The sequence below is a fragment of the Camponotus vicinus genome, unplaced genomic scaffold (genome assembly GCF_025532165.1).
Source record: "Camponotus vicinus isolate PSW18456_S1 unplaced genomic scaffold, iyCamVici1.0 SCAF_6, whole genome shotgun sequence".
Taxonomy (NCBI): domain Eukaryota; kingdom Metazoa; phylum Arthropoda; class Insecta; order Hymenoptera; family Formicidae; genus Camponotus; species Camponotus vicinus.
This window is the reverse complement of record NW_028141978.1, coordinates 963,329-983,693: the sequence shown is the minus strand read 5'-3', so window position 1 is coordinate 983,693 and position 20,365 is coordinate 963,329. Positions and strand designations below refer to the sequence as shown.

The 20,365-nt window shown below is 39.4% G+C and overlaps 2 protein-coding genes across 7 annotated transcripts; one reads left to right on the top strand and one right to left on the bottom strand.

Annotated features, from left to right (window-relative positions):
* The first annotated feature begins 46 nt into the window (after positions 1-46).
* Positions 47-4,608, top strand: LOC145973294 (SID1 transmembrane family member 1). Its single transcript, XM_083102570.1, has 10 exons — positions 47-377; positions 524-708; positions 797-1,089; positions 1,176-1,323; positions 1,396-1,479; positions 1,578-1,892; positions 1,999-2,545; positions 2,638-2,906; positions 2,983-3,192; positions 3,299-4,608. Exons 1-10 carry the CDS (start codon positions 359-361, stop codon positions 3,584-3,586), a joined length of 2,358 nt encoding a protein of 785 aa, XP_082958696.1. The 5' UTR covers positions 47-358; the 3' UTR covers positions 3,587-4,608.
* On the bottom strand, positions 2,800-20,289 carry Acc (acetyl-CoA carboxylase). 6 transcript variants are annotated; one of them, XM_083102562.1, is made up of 13 exons: positions 19,853-20,289; positions 17,093-17,649; positions 16,510-16,798; positions 12,423-12,546; positions 11,975-12,305; positions 11,471-11,768; positions 11,193-11,406; positions 10,784-11,117; positions 10,239-10,699; positions 6,280-10,131; positions 5,925-6,204; positions 5,576-5,856; positions 2,800-5,514 (listed from the first exon to the last, which is right to left on the bottom strand). In XM_083102562.1, exons 2-13 carry the CDS (start codon positions 17,124-17,126, stop codon positions 4,903-4,905), a joined length of 7,110 nt encoding a protein of 2,369 aa, XP_082958688.1. In that variant the 5' UTR covers positions 17,127-17,649; positions 19,853-20,289; the 3' UTR covers positions 2,800-4,902. The 6 variants fall into 6 exon arrangements, with proteins under 6 accessions (XP_082958688.1, XP_082958690.1, XP_082958691.1 ...); XM_083102564.1 differs by having other exon boundaries at positions 17,129-17,649; positions 19,853-20,288; XM_083102565.1 differs by lacking the exon at positions 17,093-17,649 and having other exon boundaries at positions 19,853-20,288.
* Positions 20,290-20,365: the final 76 nt, after the last annotated feature.

Here is a 20,365-nt window from a genome sequence, read left to right as displayed (position 1 = left end):
CTCTGGTGCAACATTAGAGTCTGTCCTTTACAGCTGAACTTTCTGCACTAGTGCATATGTCATGCGTAATACATACGAATGTCATAGCGGTGAGATGATTCAATCAAATGCAGTTGACAAACAAGTTGGAGTGTTTCGAGTTCCTAACAAAAGGAAAATTGATTTGCGAAGAGCAAAGTAAGATCGTTGCATTTGCAGAGCTCAGGATCACTCTCCTTCAGCGCATAATTGGTTTTAAAATGAGATAACCAATCATCCAACAGCCGTCATAAATAATAAAGGATATATAAAATCACACGCGAGCGTAGCAGAAGCAAAATTATTATTACATCCCAAGAAAACATTGTTTTACGTCGAAATGGGAAAAATGATCAATGGTAATCTCCTGTCGCTTATCCGACGATTTATCTTATCTCGATCTATCTATTACAACATTGAATGATATCACATGGTATAAAGACATAAATGTACTCTTCTATTGAATGAATTCTTCAAATTATTGTAATTTCCTTTTTTTTACCAGTAAATTCAATGGAGATGCGAAATGCCTTGGGATTAATTACTATGTTGCTGCTTTTCGATGCTGCGACTTCGATCTTGTCCTCTTCAGCATTTTCTCCGATTGTCATCCAGGCCGAATATAATCAGAGTTATCAAAACACAACAAATGCTGCTGTTGAATATGTGTTTTTGTATCCTGCCGCTAATGTAATTTTCGAATGAAATCGTCTTTCGATCGCATAATTATCTATTTCATCAATTTATTGTTAAAACTATAAATGACACATGCTTTTAGATATCTCTGGAAACTGCAAAGATAGAGATAGAAAGTAACGCAACGCACAATTTGCCATTGACAGTAATAGTGCGTCAAACGACAGGTATCCTATCTTGGCAGATACCTTTACTAGTCAATGGCGCAGATTCTGTAGTATATAATAAGACTAGTAGAATCTTGTGCTCAACGAAATACTATCGATACGCACCAAAAGATGAAGAGGAATATATCAATGTTGCTATCTCTACAGCCAGTCATGAAAATGTCTTCTTTAATCTTAGTGTAGTGAAAGTAGAAGACTTTTATTTAAGGTATGTATAAACAAGATTGCTTGAGAAATATTGCAAAGAATTGTATGTTTGTCTGCAAATTCTTTATAACATTTCATTTTTTACAGTCCAGGAAATAAGAAGGTAGTAGAAATCTCTCCATCTGAGCCCATATATTATGGTTACATCTTCTCGAAACAAGCTAATTCTTCCGTTATTGTTCGCGTCGAATCGGATAATGATATCTGCATGACTGTGTCTATACAAAATACATCGGTGAGTTGTAAATGATACTTTTGTTGAAGATAATGAAATGAGAAATTTCCATTTCTCTTCTTTCTCTCGCAGTGTCCCGTGTTTGATTTAGAGCGAAATATTGAACTTTCTGGACATTGGCAGACTGTAAGCAGAAGAGGAGGTATTACAGTACCAGTGAGTAATATGTAAGATTATATTTGCTTAGTGATTTTTTTTATGGGAATTTATTTGTATATTCCTGATGTAACATCGAATTAATATATTTCCTACAGAGAGAGGCTTATCCTTCGGGATTCTTCGTCGTGCTTGTCGTTAAAGGAGAAGACACGGAGTGTAACGGGATATCCGAGAGTAGTCCTCTTCGTACGAAAAACGTTACATTAATTATAAATCCTACCATCAGCAAACAAGATTATATCGTTGCCACGGCATCAGCAGGAGCGATTGTATTGTGTTTTTGTATCTTTTACATAACGGCTGTGATAATGTTCAATATTAGAAAGAGCAGAGAGCTTATACAAGAGCCGATAAATGAACAAAACCAGGATATCAACGATTATATACCGAGTCCCTCAATGACAAGAGAGGTAATTAATGTCAAAGAAACTTAAACTATGAAAAAAATAGGCATATGTATATTTTTACATATATTCGTAATAATTTAAATGTGTTTATGAAAACATTTCATCACAGGTCACATCTAAGCAAGGGGACTCTGTGGAGGAAGATTCATCCCTAGATGAGGATGACATAGATCTAATGGAAGATGCTCTCTTTGACAAAGATGTAATACGAACAAAGATCGTTCTCTCAGTTTGCGATCTCGCTCGTAAAGAACCGCGGATATTGCGGCACAAATCTCGCTTATATCTGTATTATTTGATAACTGTGGCAGTATTCTACACGTTGCCAGTTGTCCAATTGGCAATAACATATCAGCGTGTGCTTCACACGACCGGAAATCAAGATATGTGTTACTATAACTTTCTATGTGCCCATCCGCTGGGTCTGTTATCCGATTTCAATCATGTATTCTCGAATTTTGGGTATTTTCTTCTGGGTTTACTATTTATATTTCTAACTTATTCTCGAGAACGCATGTCGGATGCGGATATGACGAAATGTTATGGCATACCGCAGCATTATGGTCTGTTTTATGCAATGGGTACGGCATTGATAATGGAAGGCATATTGTCGGCGAGTTATCACGTGTGCCCTAGTCGTAGTAATTTTCAATTTGGTAAGTAGCGACTGAAAAGTATATATATATTTTTTTGTCGTCTCTTATTTGCTATATATATATTGATATTGATATTATTATCTGTTTTACAGACACTAGTTTTATGTACATAATAGCGGTGCTTTGCATGCTGAAGATCTATCAGAATCGTCATCCTGATATAAATGCCAGGGCACCAGTGACATTTGGGATTTTGGCGCTTATAATATTCATAGGATTAATCGGAGTTTTGAATGGTTCCACATATTTCTGGGTGATATTCAGCATCCTGCATTTATTCATATGCTTTATTCTAACTGTACAGATATATTACATGGGACGATGCAAATTCAACAGAGGCGTTTTTAACAGAGTAATACAAGTATGTCTCTTTCTCTCTCCCTTTCTCTTTAATATTTTGTAACCGCTGCAAGATACTCGATTCTATCATTCCGTAGACATTCAAACATGACGCACGTTGCGGTATATGGCATCTACTCCGGCTGCTCTATCCCGCCAGATTCATAATGCTCGTGTTAGCGAATTTATGCAACGTGGGACTCGCGGTATTCGGAAATATGTATCACGAGGAAAATTTCGCAACGTTTTTACTAGCTATACTAATGTCTAATTTGATTTTATACACCTTTTTTTACATAGTGATGAAGGTATGTACATTTTCCTCTCTCGTTCTCTACTTTTTTCTTGATCTTTCGCAGTCTCGTATGGAAAATCAGAATCTTTTAATGCCCATTTATACGAAAATCTTTTCAGCTCTGCCATAGAGAACGGATTCTTCTTACGCCTGGGATGTACATCTTCTTGTCCATGCTATTTTGGGGAGCAGCTCTGTACTTTTTCGTGAATAAGACTATATCCTGGGCTCTTACCCCAGCTCAATCCCGTTTGTATAATAAACCGTGCGAATTATTGAATTTTTTCGATTCTCACGATATCTGGCACTTTCTTTCAGCATTAGCAATGTTTTTTTCCTTCATGGTATTACTTACTTTAGACGATGATTTAACAGATGTACATCGTAGCCAAATACCTGTTTTTTGAAGATCTCTCTTTTATATGGATTTAAATTATATGTATTTTATACAACTTCTTTTTACAAAGCTGATGAAATATATACAATGTATAGTTTACTTGGAAAATATTACCAAAAATTGTATAAAGCATATAAAAAACTTTTTCTCTTGTGATAGAAACGCGCTATTATTGTCTGCACGAAAGGATCGCGCATCGTGTCGGAAGTAACTTATGTAAATGTAACTTATATAAATGGATACGAAAATTGTATATAAGTTTTCCTACTTATAACTAAAGTATATAACAAGTTTTAAAATTGAAATTCTTTGATGGCACCTTTTTTAGGAGATATGGTTGAATTTTAAAAAAACTATATATATCTTTCGCGCGAAAAAAAATATTAATGTTATATTATGCGCTCTTGTGGCATATATTATGAAACAATACATAAGTATATTGTTTGTAAGATAAAACCACATTTCTTTTGAAAAATGTATGTGTGTGTGTGTGTGTGTGTGTGTGTGTGTGTGTGTGTGTGTGTGTGAGTTCGCGCACATGGATGTAATTATATACAGAATGCAGTACTTTTTAGTAACGCATGTTCTTCCATGTATGTAGAATATCAAATTAAGAAGAGTAGTGTCTTATCATCAAAATGTTATCAGGGAATTAAAAATTAAAGAATAATACGTGTTAAGATACCGTAATATATATGATGTCGTTATAAATAAATAATATATTGATTGTGTGGATTTTAATAACTTATTATATAATAAATTTGTATATATTTCTAGACTTGTGACAGATCAGAGAATGTTTATAATTTCTAAAAGTTTAAAAGTTGCGATAAAGAAATAATTAAAGCAACATGCGATATTTTAAGAATTTCGAGTCTCATCAAATTGCGATGCAAATATAATCCATACACTTGTCACAGAATGGCTGTGACACGCTTTTTTCTATTTCTTAAAATATTCATTTTCAAGAATATATGTATATATCGAACCTTCTGTATTGAAAATTACGAGTAAAATCGTTCAACAAACTAATCTGATGCTATCTTGATATTTTTTTCGAATACTTCTCAAACTTTTAACCCCCCTTACCAAGGGGCTAAAACTATAGAGGTTCTTCGATCTATAAGAGAAATCGAAGTTTATCGAAATCTTTGAAACATATCTATTTAAAATATATCCTAACTTAATTAACCTTCGATAATAGGGAGTATTTGTGAAAATCAATATGAATAATTATACGTCTTTGACAATAAATTGTACTATTGACGAGCATTTAATAAACTGGAATGAATGAAGCGTGCAAGTATGCTTACACGCGAAAAACGCTCAGGACAAAACGTTCGTGTCTTGATGCTCTTGCCCCGTTGTCTCCAATTGCGATAAAGTTCTCTGCAATTCCGCTCGTTCATTCGGTTGCAATCTGTGCGCAATTTCCAGAACTGCGTCTAGTCTAATCTCCGGACAAGTGTCCAGAGCCTCCTTGATACGCGTCACCACCGCATCTCTCTTCACGCACATTATATTACGCGACACGACACTATCATCCGTTTTACATTGTGCCTCTAACCAATAGGTCGCAGCCTCATCTTGATCCCACAAGTATGATTCCGTTGTTCCCTTATCCTCGATAAACCAACGTCGCAACATTGCTTCCACTTGCCTGACATCGAGACTCGGCTGCGTCGATAAAATCTCGTTTTTAATTTCCTCTTCCAGAAGCCTACGTCGTAGTCGCCAGTAAAATAGTCGTCGCGCCGTTTTCCATGGTATTATCTCTTGAATCGTGTTTTTTTCTAACATTCTCTCCGGCGTATCGTGCAAATCGGCGAAATAAATGGCTACTTGACGATACATTGGTTCCAAAATTTTCTCACGTTTACGAATCTGTGTCTCTAGCTCAAGTCGTTCCTCCGTCGTATTTGCGGTTGACAATTTCTCCTAAAAAGATGCATACATGTTACATAAACGAATTGACTTGACGCGAAATCATTGGATTTACCTTTAGCTTATGTATAACGGGGTCGACTCTATGCATAGTTTTCACAATGTCCTTGTTTCGAAATTTAATTTCTACAATCCCCTCGGGTTCCAAGATGCCACCTCTACTGGTATTATCGGCAAACATCTCCATGCAACGAGGATTTATTGTAGGATCCACGACAGCCCAAGCGCCACCTCTAAGTTCTCCATTCGGCGGGATATAAACGAATATCGGCTTGCAATATTGCCGTAGCCCGTCGACGATGTACGCGCCAAATTTGACAATTTGCTCGTACATGTCTATAAAGCAGAATAAGAGAATGATGATGCGACTATGAGGATCAATAGAATGGCGATCGAAAGCTCACCCTTCATGCCTCCGGAGAAGCCTCTCCAATTAGCAAAGATAAAGAGCGGCAGCTCCTCCTTTCCGAAATCTTGGATAACCTGTGCAGTTTTGTACGCGCTGTCCGGGAACCAAACCTGTCCCGCTTGAGATATAGTCTTAGCTTCGGAATCCAAATTGGCGGGATCGGCTGGCAAATGCAGTTCGACGGTCCTCGTTTCGACGGCAATAATGCCACAAGGTATACCACCGAGTCTGGCTCGTCCGGTCACTACCGTTTGCGCCCACGGCCTCATTATTTCCTACTCGTAAAAGACAAAAGCGTATTAATGATACGAAATTTTGATGAAAAATGCGAGATAAAAAAAAACACTCACGTGCCAGGAGCCTCGGTCGAAAAAGCCACTTTCCCAAGCATTCGATTCGGTGCAATATCTACCTTCTAACATCCACCTTGGATCGTAGGCCGTTTTCGTGGGCATGTAAGCGATTTCTCGCTCGATTGGGTCCGTGATGGGCAACATTACCGGTAACGGGGCACCCTTGTTTTTGGGGAAGTAAGTGAGCCACTTCAAGGCGGTCGCCACTCCGTCCAAGTCCCGAGCATCGGTCGCGTGAGACACCCCATTGTTGTGCATAATCTGCGTACCGCCCAGCTGATTGTTGCTGGCATAAACCTCACGACCCAATACGGTGTTCAACGCTCGATAACCAGTCAGAATAATGTGCGAGTTCTCGATCTGTATCACTCTCTGGCCGAGACGTACCACATAAGCGCCGATACCGATCGCGCGACACGACACTATAGAGATTGTAATTATTTCGTTGTAGGCGCGTGACGTTTCACCCGCGATCAGACCGGCGTACTTAAGATTCTCTACACCTATTCCGTCCTTGCCGATAATGTCCGTGATCCTGTAACGACTCTCGCCTGCGGGATCTTCGATCAGCGAGGCCTTCACCGAATTAAGAGATGCCAAGCGTGCGTAATCATCCGGCGTGAGATATATATATTTGAAACCCTTCTCCGGTTCGTTCTCGTCTTCCCACGCGATTCTGAAGAGAGCTTTCACTTCTTCAGCCATACCGATACGGGCGCCGGAATTGGCTGCGAAATATATCCGTGGACATCCGAGCTGTCTCGCCCTCTCAGAGGCTCTGCAAAACAGCAAATCTTCACGTATTCCGAAAGAGCCTATCATATACGTGATATCATTGGCGATAAGTATAATGTCCCGACCGAACGGACATTCCGGAGTGTACAGGGTCAACCGCCACGCGATCATGCCAACATCGTTTTCGCCCGGCAATCGCTTCTGCTCTACTAATTGTTCTCCGTCTAGCACCAACTCCACGACGTCTATTACCGGATTAGGAATCGTAATCGGATTCTGATCATCGATCAGTGATTTCTCTTCTACGTATTTCTGCCATAATTTCTCGGTTTGTTGTCGGAACATGTCTGGTAAATCATAAACGTAAGTCGTACCGGCGCTCTGCGCCTGGAATTTCTTTGCCTGGAGATAATCTTTGGTTAGATATGGTGTGGAGATTGGTAATCCATGCATAGGACCTGGTCTCCAATTCGTTGCATTCGCCGTTGTGGGTGGATAAGACTCGAAACGAATGATACCCGTCTTGGGATCGGTGGCGTCCGTGTAAAGATGCAAATCAATGCTATATCCGCTGTCGTTAGCGATACAGAGGCGTAGATTGGAAGTTGGTTTCCCCGGCGCGGGCCGTATGGTCATTTTGATTTCCGCCTGTCGCACATGCAGCTTCCATAATCTTGGCCCATATCGCAATACCATGCTAGTTACACTCTCCTCTATTCTATTCGGATCCATAATGACTGTGGGTACGAAATTCAAGAAGATGTGATTACACTCGGTACGTTTCGCGAGAGGATGCGAGAACGCAACTTCCAATTCGTCCATAGCCTCGAGCAGAACGCGTTCGCCCTCGTTGTGAAGATAATCGAAGCTAGCTTCTTTCGTGATAAGATCGGAGTGTCGTATAATCGAGCGAATGAAGAAACGGTAATCGGTAACTTGCTGGCCTTTGGCGACCTTGGCTTGGCCGAGATACAAATGCATCTTTTGATTCGATGTCGGAAGCGCCTCGAGATCGTATGTTCGCATACGATTCAATTCCAATTGGAAGGCGCAACCTGGTTCGAGATGCCGATAGATCCTGTCCTCGACGAAACCTTCCCGCTGACGGAAAGTGAAGAATTTGGGGAACTGTCTCTTTTTGAGCGCGGCGAACGTCACTCTACGGATGCCGCGGGATATCAATTCGTCTTTGTTGTTGGCGCACCAATCTCCAAACATTCGGGCCATAGTAGCATCATCCTCGGTGCCGCTCTCCTTGACCGCGATACTCAATATGTGAATGGGTTCGGTGGATTTGTTGTTGGTCGTCGTCGCTGTCGACGCGGTTGACGTTATTCCATCCGTTGCCATGCTCAAGGACACGTTGATAGACGTGCTGTGCCGCGATTCGCTGCCGGCAGCGTCCACCGCCTCCAACAATTTCGCGGACATTACCGGTGTAGGGCTCGATAAATCTTCCAACAAATCCAAGACCTCATCCGCGTATTGGCTGAATTGCTCGAGATCTTGGAAAGCCACCATCGCGCCGGCTCTATAATCCACCAAAGATTGATTCTGACGATTCGGATGATTGGTAGGTAAAACGAATTGAAAATATACTAGCGGAATCTCTCCGGATAGCTCTAAATGTTGCAAACATGTAAGATCGTAACTAATATACGCCCGTCGCACATAAACCTCTAAAGCGGCATTACATACCGCGCGATTAGTATGATAGAAAAAGTCGTGAAGAATGTCAAAGATGGATGTTTCCGAGAGAATGAGTTTCTGCAAGTTCTCCGGATGGAAGTCATGCCCGTACATATCCACTGCCGAGAGAAATATCGACTCCATTTGATTGTGTCTGAGTTCGTAGGCGGGTTGATGAGCGGCGATCAACACTTGTCTGGCTCTCAGCGCGACGCGACTGTGTTCCGTACGATTTAGACTGGTCAATTCAGTCAATGTGTTCGAAAGTTCATCGGTGAGACCGGGTTCGTTGGCCCACAAATGATCGATCAACATAGTGACCAAGACATTCTTTTTTGTCACTTGATTATGACTGAAAATCATACCAGTGACGGTCGCTACATCGTCCTTGTACTTCTCTATTAGTGCGGAAACGCACTTGTCATAATGACCTTGTTGAAACTGACTCTCGACCATGTAATACTGTCGCAGTAGCTCGTGCACGGCCGTCTTCATTCGACCACGTATACCATTTCGATATCTTTGTACCAATTGCACAATGGCTTGGGTCGTCAAGAAGAATACATCGCGTTCGGCTCTTTTGGATAGAGTCGCCGCGTGTCCGTCGATTACAGCGGCAATCTGTTGACTAGGAAACTGAGCTAAGATCGATGTGATGTTTCGTTCGTATAACGACATCAATTTGCGAATTTTTTTCTCCACCGAGATGGGAATTCTGCCGGATATTGTCGCGATTACTTCTTGTAATTCCAATAACGGTAAGTTGGGATCGCGTAACGAACACATGAATTTCTCGATTAGCTCCCGCAAACGTGGCAAATGGTACGGATCCGGCAGACAGTATCCGGCTAATGTATTTTCCAAAGCATTTCGGTACTTGGCGTGGAGATGGTTCAATTTCTCCGGTACGGCGAGCACCGCTGTCGTTGAGAACTGTCCCGTATAATCTTGTGCTTTTGTTATCAGTGATGGATCGTCCAATTCGAGATGCGCGATCAGGGTTCCGGCTTCCAGTATTGCGCCAGGTCGTTTCACGTAAAAGACACTACCCGCTTCGCTGGCAGTAACGGTCATGACCATTTTCATTACTTCGATTTCGGCGTACGCCTGACCGGCGCCCACATGACCGCCGTCATCAACCAAAAAATTTATTAGCTTGCCAGCCGATGGCGATCTTAGTAAGGATGGATCGTTGTCTTTTTCAAAGACGCATGTCTGATTTCCCAACATGATCCTATAACGATCCACTTCCTCTCGCATGTAAGTCGTAAAACTCGCACCGTCCAATGAAACCAGTAAACCACCGTCCGACATACGGTGAATCTCCATCTCTTTGTAAGAACCGTTCATCACAAGGAAATAGTTATTGGGACCGGATTTAGCAGCTTGTACTTTATACTTGTATCCATCATTGATAAGCTCTACCTGCAACATAAAATGTAATGAAATGTTTGAAAGTACATTATATAACGTATCATTTTCGAAAAAATTGTTGTTGCATATTACATGATCAACATCGAGCAGGAACTTACATCGACAACGTTGTTTAAATCATTGCTAGCCTGTACTTGGCCCTTTTCCAAAGCTGTCTGAAATCCGGTGAAACCGGCCGTGATTATTCTATCGCCGATATGAAGCGCTCCGCAGGTGACAGCCAGTAAAACATCCGGCTTATCACTGCGAATACGTTCCGCGATCAACAAATCGAGCCAAGCGGTATCTATGTTATTCTGTTGAAAGGATTCCGTTTCCAGAAGAGTGATGAGATACTCGACCGTGGTTCTAAAGTCACCTCTGATACTTAATTCTTTCAGGGCTACAACTAAATTTTCTCTAGCCTGATTGCGGTCTTCGCCCCACGAGAAGCAATGACCGAATTGTGAGTCAGCGAACTCGTGGAGTCCTCCCGAAGCACCGACTGAAAAGTAACCCCATACGTTTTTCGATGATCGAAAATTCAACTCCTGCACCGTACCGGAACTCGGTTTAAAGCCTAAAAATATCCAAGCCAAGTTATATAATTTAATTATTAGTATATAATATAGTATTTTCATACGTAAAGAAGAAGTGATCTTACCTTCATCAGGATTTTCACTAGTGATTCTAGCTGCAATAACGTGGCCCCACGGTTGAGGCTTATGACGCGGCTGATCAAAGTCGATCGGATTGTCACCCCAGGGATTTTCGCCATATAAGAGACGTATGTCCTTGATGTGGTGTAACGGCAAACCCATTGCTATTTGTAACTGAGCCGCTGGCAAGTTCACGTCCGATACCATTTCGGTGCAAGGATGTTCTACTTGAAGACGCGGATTCAATTCCAAGAAATAATATCTGCCGGCCGTGTCGTACAGATATTCCACAGTACCCGCGCTGACATATCCTACCATTTTTGCTAATCTCACAGCAGCCTGTTCGTAGTAGTTTGAAGATTAATAGCGCAATCGATCAATTAATCATATCATTAACGGTATTTATTTATTTACTTTTTCCATCTCTTCGAAAACCTCCGGCTTGGCGATCACGGCCGGCGCTTCTTCGATAATTTTTTGATGTCTTCTTTGAATAGAGCAATCACGTCCAAACAGTGATATCGCGTTACCATAATTATCAGCTAGTAATTGCACTTCCAAGTGACGAGCGCATTTGGCCAGTTTCATAATAAATATCGGCGAGCCGGGTATTTCAGTCTGCACTTGTCTAAATATTAGAAGCAATGAAAACGGATGCAAGGAAAAATCTCTGTGGCAATTTTGACGTTTACCTGAATAAGGCGGGTAATTCCTCGGCGTTTTCAACTTTCCTGATTCCTTTACCACCACCACCTTCGCTCGCCTTCACCATGATCGGAAAGCCAATCTTGTTGGCTGCCGCCAGACATTCCTCCACAGTGGCGACGCATCCCTTTCTAAAAAGTTCCGATGATATTTTAATCTTTTTCCCGCTGTAATGCGCTGTCAATTCCGATCCTGACCAAGGAAGGGTCGGCACGTCTGCAGTTTGAGCGACTATGCTGGATGCGATTTTGTCACCTAAAGCCCACATGGCTCTCTCGGACGGTCCTGCCAAGGAAATGTAAAAGAATATAAATGTCCATCGACATAAAACTGCGCGACTGTGTAAAAGTTTTGCAGGAAACTTGTGTCACGGAACGATTGATGTTATAGATAATGTTTAGTACAACATTCGATACAGCCAAAGAGAAAGCGAAAAAGACGTATTTCTCTTTTTCATTAAAATCTAATTTGTTATATCTTCTTTTTTATACCAATAAAGCAGATGTTATTTTTGTGGAGCAATTCCGGAAGTTTCGGATTTTCCGAAGCGTGGCCCCATCCGGCCCAAACTGCATGGACCTGAGTACGTGTCGCGATATCGACAATCAATTCCACATTAGCGTAATTGTTGTTGTTGGTCCCACCCGGTACTGGCACGTACTGGTCTGCCATTTTGATGTATTCCGCGTTCGCCTTTAGATCTTCCGGCGTGACCATCACCACGAAACGCACGGCCCTCTCGGTCTTAAACATCTCGTACGACCAGCGTCGAATCGATCGCATGCATTTAACCGCCGCGATACCATTGTTGGCGATCAGCACCTAGAAACAATTCAAACGTAAAGATCCAAGATAGCAGTATCAATGCTCGACAATTGTCTTCGCGCTTTAGATCGCTCTGAGCGATATTTAGAGCGATATTTAGAGTTTACATTTTACCTTGTTGATAACCCTGGTGCCTCCGAAACGATGGACAAACTCTTCGGGAGTCGCGATAGTGAAGTCCTTTTCCTGAAGCCGATTTTGCGTCTGAATCATCACCGTACCCTGCGACATGCTGGGCCTATCAAATCATATATATATGTATAAGTATGTATTTATTATATTATCATTTAATTAATTTTATATGTATATATAAATTATATATTTTAAATATATATTTTTATATTATTATTAAATGTATATTTTATATATAATATATAATTAAATATATATATATATATATATATATATATATATATATATATATAATTAAATATGTATTTTATATTATCCATAATTTTTTCAAATTTTATGCATATACAAAAAAAAAAGAATATTTATTGGGATATATTCATTTCCTATTCAAGACAAATAAATATAAATGTATAGATGTATAAAGAATATAAATGTATAGATGCATAAAGAATAGAATATTATGTGTAGCTAAATATGGAAATATATACACTCAGTTCCAAAAAAAACGGTACACTTAAAATTTGGAAAAAAATGAAATTTCTTGAATTTCTACTTTAAAACTAGGGTCTCCGAAATGTTGCGAGATAACATTTTTAAAAATGACAGATGACGAAACGAGAACATGCAAAATTGAAAAATAATTGTTTGAATTCGCCACGTATCATGGCAAACTCAAACAATTATTTTTCAATTTTGCATGTTCTCGTTTCGTCATCTGTCATTTTTAAAAATGTTATCTCGCAACATTTCGGAGAACCTAGTTTTAAAGTAGAGATTTTAAGCTTTATTTTCATTTTTTATAGACCTTTCTATCTTTATTATTTACAAAGTTATCGTCATTTGAAATTTGGTGATTTTTTTCCAAATTTCAAGTGTACCGCTTTTTTTGGAACTAATATATATATATATATATATATATATATATTATATATATAAAAATATTTATTATATATAAAAATTTGGAACTAATATATATATATATATATATATATATATATATATATATATATATATATAATATAAATATATATATATATATATATATTTTTTTTTATCGCGAAATTAATAAGTATCATTATATACATGTGTATTCCGCATTCGAGCGAAAATTTCATAAAAGAATATGACTGCATAAGTATGTCGCATAAAGTATGTCAACCGATTGCTTGTCTTTCTTCTTTTACTCAATTCGATTGATTATCTGATATTCGATTATTTTCCTCGCAGCATCGATTAAAATCTCTTCTCGAGATTCGCTTGTTGATTTGCGACGTCTGCTTGTATGTACATCCGCAAAGTAAAAAATGATTACGTTGATTCTGAAGCTGATAGATGGTTCGCTTTCTCCGTGTTCTCTGCGTTCTCCACCACATCGAGTCCGTCATTCTGTGCGTTCATGCTCGTCTTAGACGCCATGCGCATCAACAAATTGTCCGAGCTCTTCCAGTTTTTATCCTTTTCCGTATTTTCCGCCAAGACGAATCTCTTCAGTCGCTTCATCGTGACTCCCGATTTAAAATTGATTCAGATATTATGAACACGCGAAATGCAGGACGATAAACCGAACAGCTTCATGCACAATCATCAAATCAGCATGAGATCATCTTGACTTTGTTTTCCAATATTTTAATATTTCTTTCTAAATTGGAATAAATGCAACCTTGGGATACACAAATGATCTCGCAAACTATCTCAATTTTACGTATATCGATTGTTTTTGCACGCGTATTTTTTACGTACTATAATTATATTATCTTTATGTCATCGTAAAATATTATCGCTCTACTCGTCATTAACATTTCTGCCGCATAACTAATAATATTGTAAAAAAATAATAGCGAGCAAAAAATTTATAAAACAAGGAAAAACGCATGATGAAATAAGCGAAACGAATTTCAGTGATTTTCCCGTCCCGATAATAGGCGCGACACAACTGAAGAGTTTATTGTTTTATTAATTATTAATTTTTGTTATTAGTTATTAGTTTATTAATTATTAGTTATTAGTTTATTGTTTTATTAATTTATTGTTAAATATTTTAAAAACGACAAATTCAATTTTTCTTAAGTACGAGACATTTACAGTCTCCCGCGATATTTATTTTATCGTTTCATTATCGTGAAAATACGGAAAATATTTTTACATCGAGACACATGTAGATTTTACGCGACTGAATCGCAAAATTTTGTCTTCCACGCAGTTGAAAAATAAGAAGGAATAAAAAGAACGATAAAATGATGACGAATAACGTGTAACACTCGTCTTAGCCGTCGTTGACCGTCTCGTTAGAAAGGCGAGCGTTTACTGATGAGTACAAGTTTCTATCCAATTTACTATTCTTGCTTGCAACAAGAATTCCCCTACCTTTTTACGTAATGTTCGAGATCTGTACGATAATTTTTGCTTTTTTATTAGACAGCATCGAAATAAAAATATGTAAACCGGTTGTAAGTATTCTTCTTTTTTTCTTCTCTATAATCATCGCGTGACGTAAAGCGTAAAATATACATGTACATATATTTTGCCCGATATATTTGCAGTATTTATTTGATTATTTATTACATATAATTTGATTGAAATATCTTCCTTTGTTTTTGAATATCGAAATACGAGAAACTCTTCGACTCGAAAGGTCAAATAAGAATAAAATGTTTTTGTCGCGATAATTGAGAGTTTCTTCGACTCGAAAGGTCAAATAAGAATAAAATGTTTTTGTCGCGATAATTGAGAATAATAATTGATATGCCTAATAATTAATTTATCATAATCATTAAATTAATCGTAAAATATCAAATTTTGAAATATTATATAATATTTCGAAAAATGTTCGCACACTTTTTTTGTCGATCCCATCTTAATATTTTCATTAGATGTATGGTAAATTTAAACGTTATGCGAAATATATACACGTCAACGTAAAAAAAATTGCATAACACGTTGATATGATACATGTTATATGTTTCAGAATTTGCTTATCAAGCTTGTTCATGCGTCTGCACGGAATAAAAAGCTATCGTCATCAATTATTGAAACATTATAAATCAGTTATTAGTAAATTGGTGAAGGCCTTAAACTTTTTTTTGTCGGAATCTCTTTCCGTTGCTCTTTCATATGATCGTCACGTGTTTATGCTAAAATGATAATAAATAAAGATTACGAGTTCGTAAACTATGCGCGGTTACGCTTTCTGCTCTAGGAAGTCTCGAAGAGTAAATGCATATGCGAATGTTATGCATATGTTATGTAATATTTTCTCCGTCCGCGATATCTCTCGAATAAAGAGGGAGATGACCTAATTTTTCGACTCTACATTTTTTTCGCTTTCCCGAAAACTATCTCCGCTTTTTCTCTAACGAAGATTTACGTACATCATGCATCAAAAATCGTGTCCTATTTACCTTATTTTATAGACTTGCATAATTTGCATATATATGAAACAAGAAGCATGACAGAAGGAAAGAAAACAATTTCTCTCGCTTCGCGCGTTATCAGCTGTTTCGAGGTGTCTCGTCATCCAATAATCGTCACGTAAGGTCGAGTTGAAGAAGTCAGAGTGTAATCTGTCAAAGTAAATTCTAATATTAATTTTTATCTAAATTTATCTAAATGCGAATATAATAACGATCTTGAGAGGACGTGCGCACATGCGCTACACGCTTATATAAATCTTTAGGAGAAAAAGTTTTTTTTTCAACATCAAATAGAATCGCGTATAATCACGTGGAAACCTGTCTGAATATTCAAGCAATCGGGTCAAGGATCGCAGAGGTGAAAAAGACTACAGTGCCGGAGAGAGAAAATGTCCACGTTCACGTTCCTTCATAAATATAACGGTATTTACGCTCATGAATTGCGTAAGCGATGCACAAATTTTCGGCGGATTTTCGGCGATTCAGATTTTTCCGATATTAAATTATCTAGATGGTGGAAACAATGTATATCCGCTGGAGCGACGATGACGAGGATGACTCGTCGAGTAATGTCTCTTGTGGCATGGATAGAGAATCCTTATGAGAATCCTTATCCTCCAGAGAATTCGCTCGTTATTATATGACGGAAGCACAATCACCTGAGACGCCTACGGCGCTCTAGCAGTCCTGGGGTGACATTGGTTTGCACCTGCAAATTGGCGCTATCGCTCCCCTCGCTCGGGAAGCTATCCTCGATCTCCTGCTCCTCGCTAGGATCGGGATCGAGATCGAGCTCGGGCTCCCCGACGACAAAGCTCACCGGTGCCTCCGACATCTCTCTCGCGCAAACGAACCACCCCGGGGAAGGACCGAGACAGTCGATGATCTCCTCACTGGAATCTCCCGTCGAAGAATCGCACTCCGTTCCCTCCGCGCTCTCCGCGTTACCTTCAAAACACATAATCGCCATATATGCCCTTGATTCGAGATCGAGCGACTCGCGAAGACTCGCTATGTCGCTTTGGAGATGACAAAATAGTCTCCCTCTCGGAGAGAAGGATACAACAAGTTGAACAAGTTGGGAAGCGAAAGAAAGAGAAAAGAGAAGAAGAAGCGTATCGCGTACACACCGTGACTACCACTCGTCGAAGGAGAGAATACACGTAGGTACGATGCGTGCACGATGCGTGGGATAATTAAAAATGGGAATTACATGAGGAGTTAGAGAATTTGGAGAAATACCGAAAAAGAAGGAGCCCAGAAGACGGCGTAACATACAGCCTACGTTGTTCGCCTCGACGCCGCTTCTCCTCCTACGTCGAGTGACATCTAAGAAACGGAGCACGGATGCGGTTCCTTCCTCCTGGTCGAGCCGCCTGGTTAGAGGATCACCGGACTAAGGGAGGCCCAAGACTGGATCGCGCGCGTCGCACCGACTCGCCGGGAGTATCGAAATTGATACACGTTTGCAATAAAGCCACTGTAGCAAGTGGCGCGATATCGTACGACTGGACGCGAGCCGAGCTCAAGTGGGTTCAAGGGTCGTTGCGTCACATCGCCTTCAGTGTCACGGAGATCCCGAGGTCATTTTATGATGATTGGTCCTCTACACGCGACTCTTTCGTGCTGTCGCTTTCGCTCCGGTCGATCTTGAACTGAGCGGGTCGATCTTGGCGACCTTTCGAGAAGAATTCCCGAATCGATCGATCATCTCTCCGAAAAATAATATCCTTTATTTATTTCCTTTAAATTTTACCCGTTAATCAACCAACGTCGGGTAGAACGATGCTCACTTCTACCTACAATGTATAAGCGCATCCAAAGGTGTCTCATGTTTATTTCAAGGACTTCTTCAAGAACTGCAAGAATGCAATCGTTCTTACATAGAAGAAGATATTCACGCATTATGCAGCTTGACGCGCAAAGTTGACGCATAAGTTGTTTCGAATTTTTCAAATAATGCTTTATTCAAAGGATGTGATAAGTGAAAAATGAGAATTTTAGTCTCTTGCATATTTGTGTAAATGAAAGTCAAAGTCAGCAGGAGACGTACGTGTAAAAAATGAATATTCGATTTCATTAACGCGATTAGAATCAGGAATTCTCGCGCATGCGTGTTTTATGTAAAAATTATCGTTTGTCTAAGGTCACGTTGCACTAAACTATTTTAAGTGAGATTTAAATACATACATATACATCTTTATCCTTCTCTCGAAATAAAAACACATAATTAAGTCTCGCTTAAGGCTTAAATAACATTAGAAATAAATGAAATACATTACTCAAGTAGCAAGCACGTTTTTTTGACGTTCCAAACTGGTCATTTTTAGTCATATGTCAAAATGACTGATTTGTTACATGACTTTATATTGACGTCTTGATATAACATTATTTTGTTTTTATTTTGACGTCATTTTTCAGTCATGAAGTGACGATTATTTTATTATTAATGTCATTAGTTAGTACATCGATCCCATAAAAAAATCTTTTAAAATTTTTTATATAACATCACTTTCGCGATCAGACTAACAATTGTTAAAGTAAAATTCACTGTAAAACCAGTAAATTTTTCACTGTAAAATCATTAATCGCTAGTTCGTTCGTTTACCGCTATGATCGCTATCTCTCTCGTATTTAGTTTTAGTCATAAGAATTGTATAAAGTTTGCAAAGAGTGACAGATAAAATTAGAAATATTACTTCGATTTAATTTCTAATACAATCTCAATAGAGAGGCTTCAGATATTAAATCGATCTTATAAGTCGGACAAATAAATGTCTGGCTACTTAATGAAAATTATTCGTTCGTTATCTATTTAAAATAACAAGTTCAATATACATGTAATATAAATAAAATAAAATTTTTAATATAATAAATATTATTTAGTAAATATAAATAAAATTTTTAATTTTATATATATTTATTTATTTTTATATTTATATTATATTTATGAAATAGATAGAGAGATGAATTTTAGTTTAATATTACTGGCAATAACGAAAGAAATATTACTGATATTGAGAAATATTACTGATTGAAATAGTCAAAATTATTAACTGATTCTTTCAATAAAATATCACTGATTTACAGTGCTGTACTTATAACTGCTGTAATCAGTGACTATTTACTGTTTTTCAGTGATAATACACTGATTATAATACACTTTTAGAGAGTGCTTTATTCGACAACACTATTAAATATATTATTATGCTAAGAAAAAGACGTCAAAATGCGGTACATGTCATGACGTCAAGAATCTGTGACATTAGACCGTCACTATTACGTCATAAAAACATCAATTCGTGACGTCAAGAATAGACAGTGGCTGCGTTCGTTTTGACGCTTTTAGTGCTGAAAGCATCGTTCTATCTTTGTTTGATATTCGATGTGCAATAAAGACAAAATGATGCTCACAGCGCGTGAGCGTGCAAAGCGAACACAGCCAGTGAATGACCAATTTGAAACGTCGAAATGACGTGTGCTTGCTACCTGGGTAAGTTTAACGCCTTTTATCTTTTTCAAGGAAAAAATCGAAGCAGCTCGATAATCTGTTTTCCTTTCGGGAAAAATTTTAATATTCAGGACACGCACGTACATATATACCATAGACTTAAAGACTATCATATAGACTACTTAGACTTTTTTTAAGTACGATATATACATATACATGCATACATACGTATACATTTCGAAAACGATGGCGCGGTGTTTATATAGATTTTCGCGAGGCGAGCTGTCAAAAAAAAAAAATGAACGGGAGGCGGCGATTGGCCGAGCGGAGTGTCAGGCGACGCGCCGGCGACGGCGATTGGTTCGCGCGACGCGGCGCGATCATCTGCTGCGCGCGCGCGCGCGCGCGCGCGCCCCGCCGATGTTTTCAACGGAGCGAAATCGCGCTCCCTCGATTATCTCTGCCCGGTCATCCTGGAGGACGAACGTTCGGAATTTCTCGCGTTACTCGAGCACGTGCTACTCGCGCGCGCGAACGCAACGCAGACTCACCGGTGACGAATCTTGCGCGGCGGGATGGCCCGCACCTGCTTGAGGTTAGGTTCGTCGCTCCGTTCGTGTTCTGTCATTCGAGTCGCTCGCTGTCACGCTGGTCTCCGCGAAAAAGTCACCCCGCCTCGATTTACCACCGTCTCGAGTACTCGTTAAACTTGATTTTATCTCGTTTCCTTTTACTTTCGCGAATCGCGAAATCTCCTCGCGCGGGCGTTCCTGGCCCGAGTCCGCGCGATTCTAACTCTTTTTTCCCCTCGCACACGCGAGCTCTATCACTGACGTATTTTACGGAGAAACTGGAAAATCTAACGCGTATGTCAACCGCGCTCTCGTATCCTCTCCCTCTCACACCTTCCGGTCGTCGCGTGATTTCTGCGCTCGTTTTTATCGGTTGGCAATGCACGTGTCTGTCAGACAGGTGTCGCGAAAACTCGACGAGGTGCTAGGCTAGTTCTAGTTATCATATGCGGCGACTAGAGGTCGGGATTTGACAGGCGCCCTACTTGACAG

What these genes read in the sequence shown, in the direction of transcription:
- LOC145973294 (XM_083102570.1), top strand. An exon ending in TTTTGTATCCTGCCGCTAAT is followed by an intron (nt 709 to 796) that starts GTAATTTTCGAA and finishes ACATGCTTTTAG; the next exon opens with ATATCTCTGGAAACTGCAAA. An exon ending in TGTCTATACAAAATACATCG is followed by an intron (nt 1,324 to 1,395) that starts GTGAGTTGTAAA and finishes TTTCTCTCGCAG; the next exon opens with TGTCCCGTGTTTGATTTAGA.
- Acc (XM_083102562.1), bottom strand. Translation starts at nt 17,126, where the DNA reads ATGTTACGCCGTCTTCTGGGCTCCTTCTTTTTCG. An exon ending in GAATTACCCGCCTTATTCAG is followed by an intron (nt 11,407 to 11,470) that starts GTAAACGTCAAA and finishes TCTAATATTTAG; the next exon opens with ACAAGTGCAGACTGAAATAC. An exon ending in TCGACCGAGGCTCCTGGCAC is followed by an intron (nt 6,205 to 6,279) that starts GTGAGTGTTTTT and finishes TTTTACGAGTAG; the next exon opens with GAAATAATGAGGCCGTGGGC.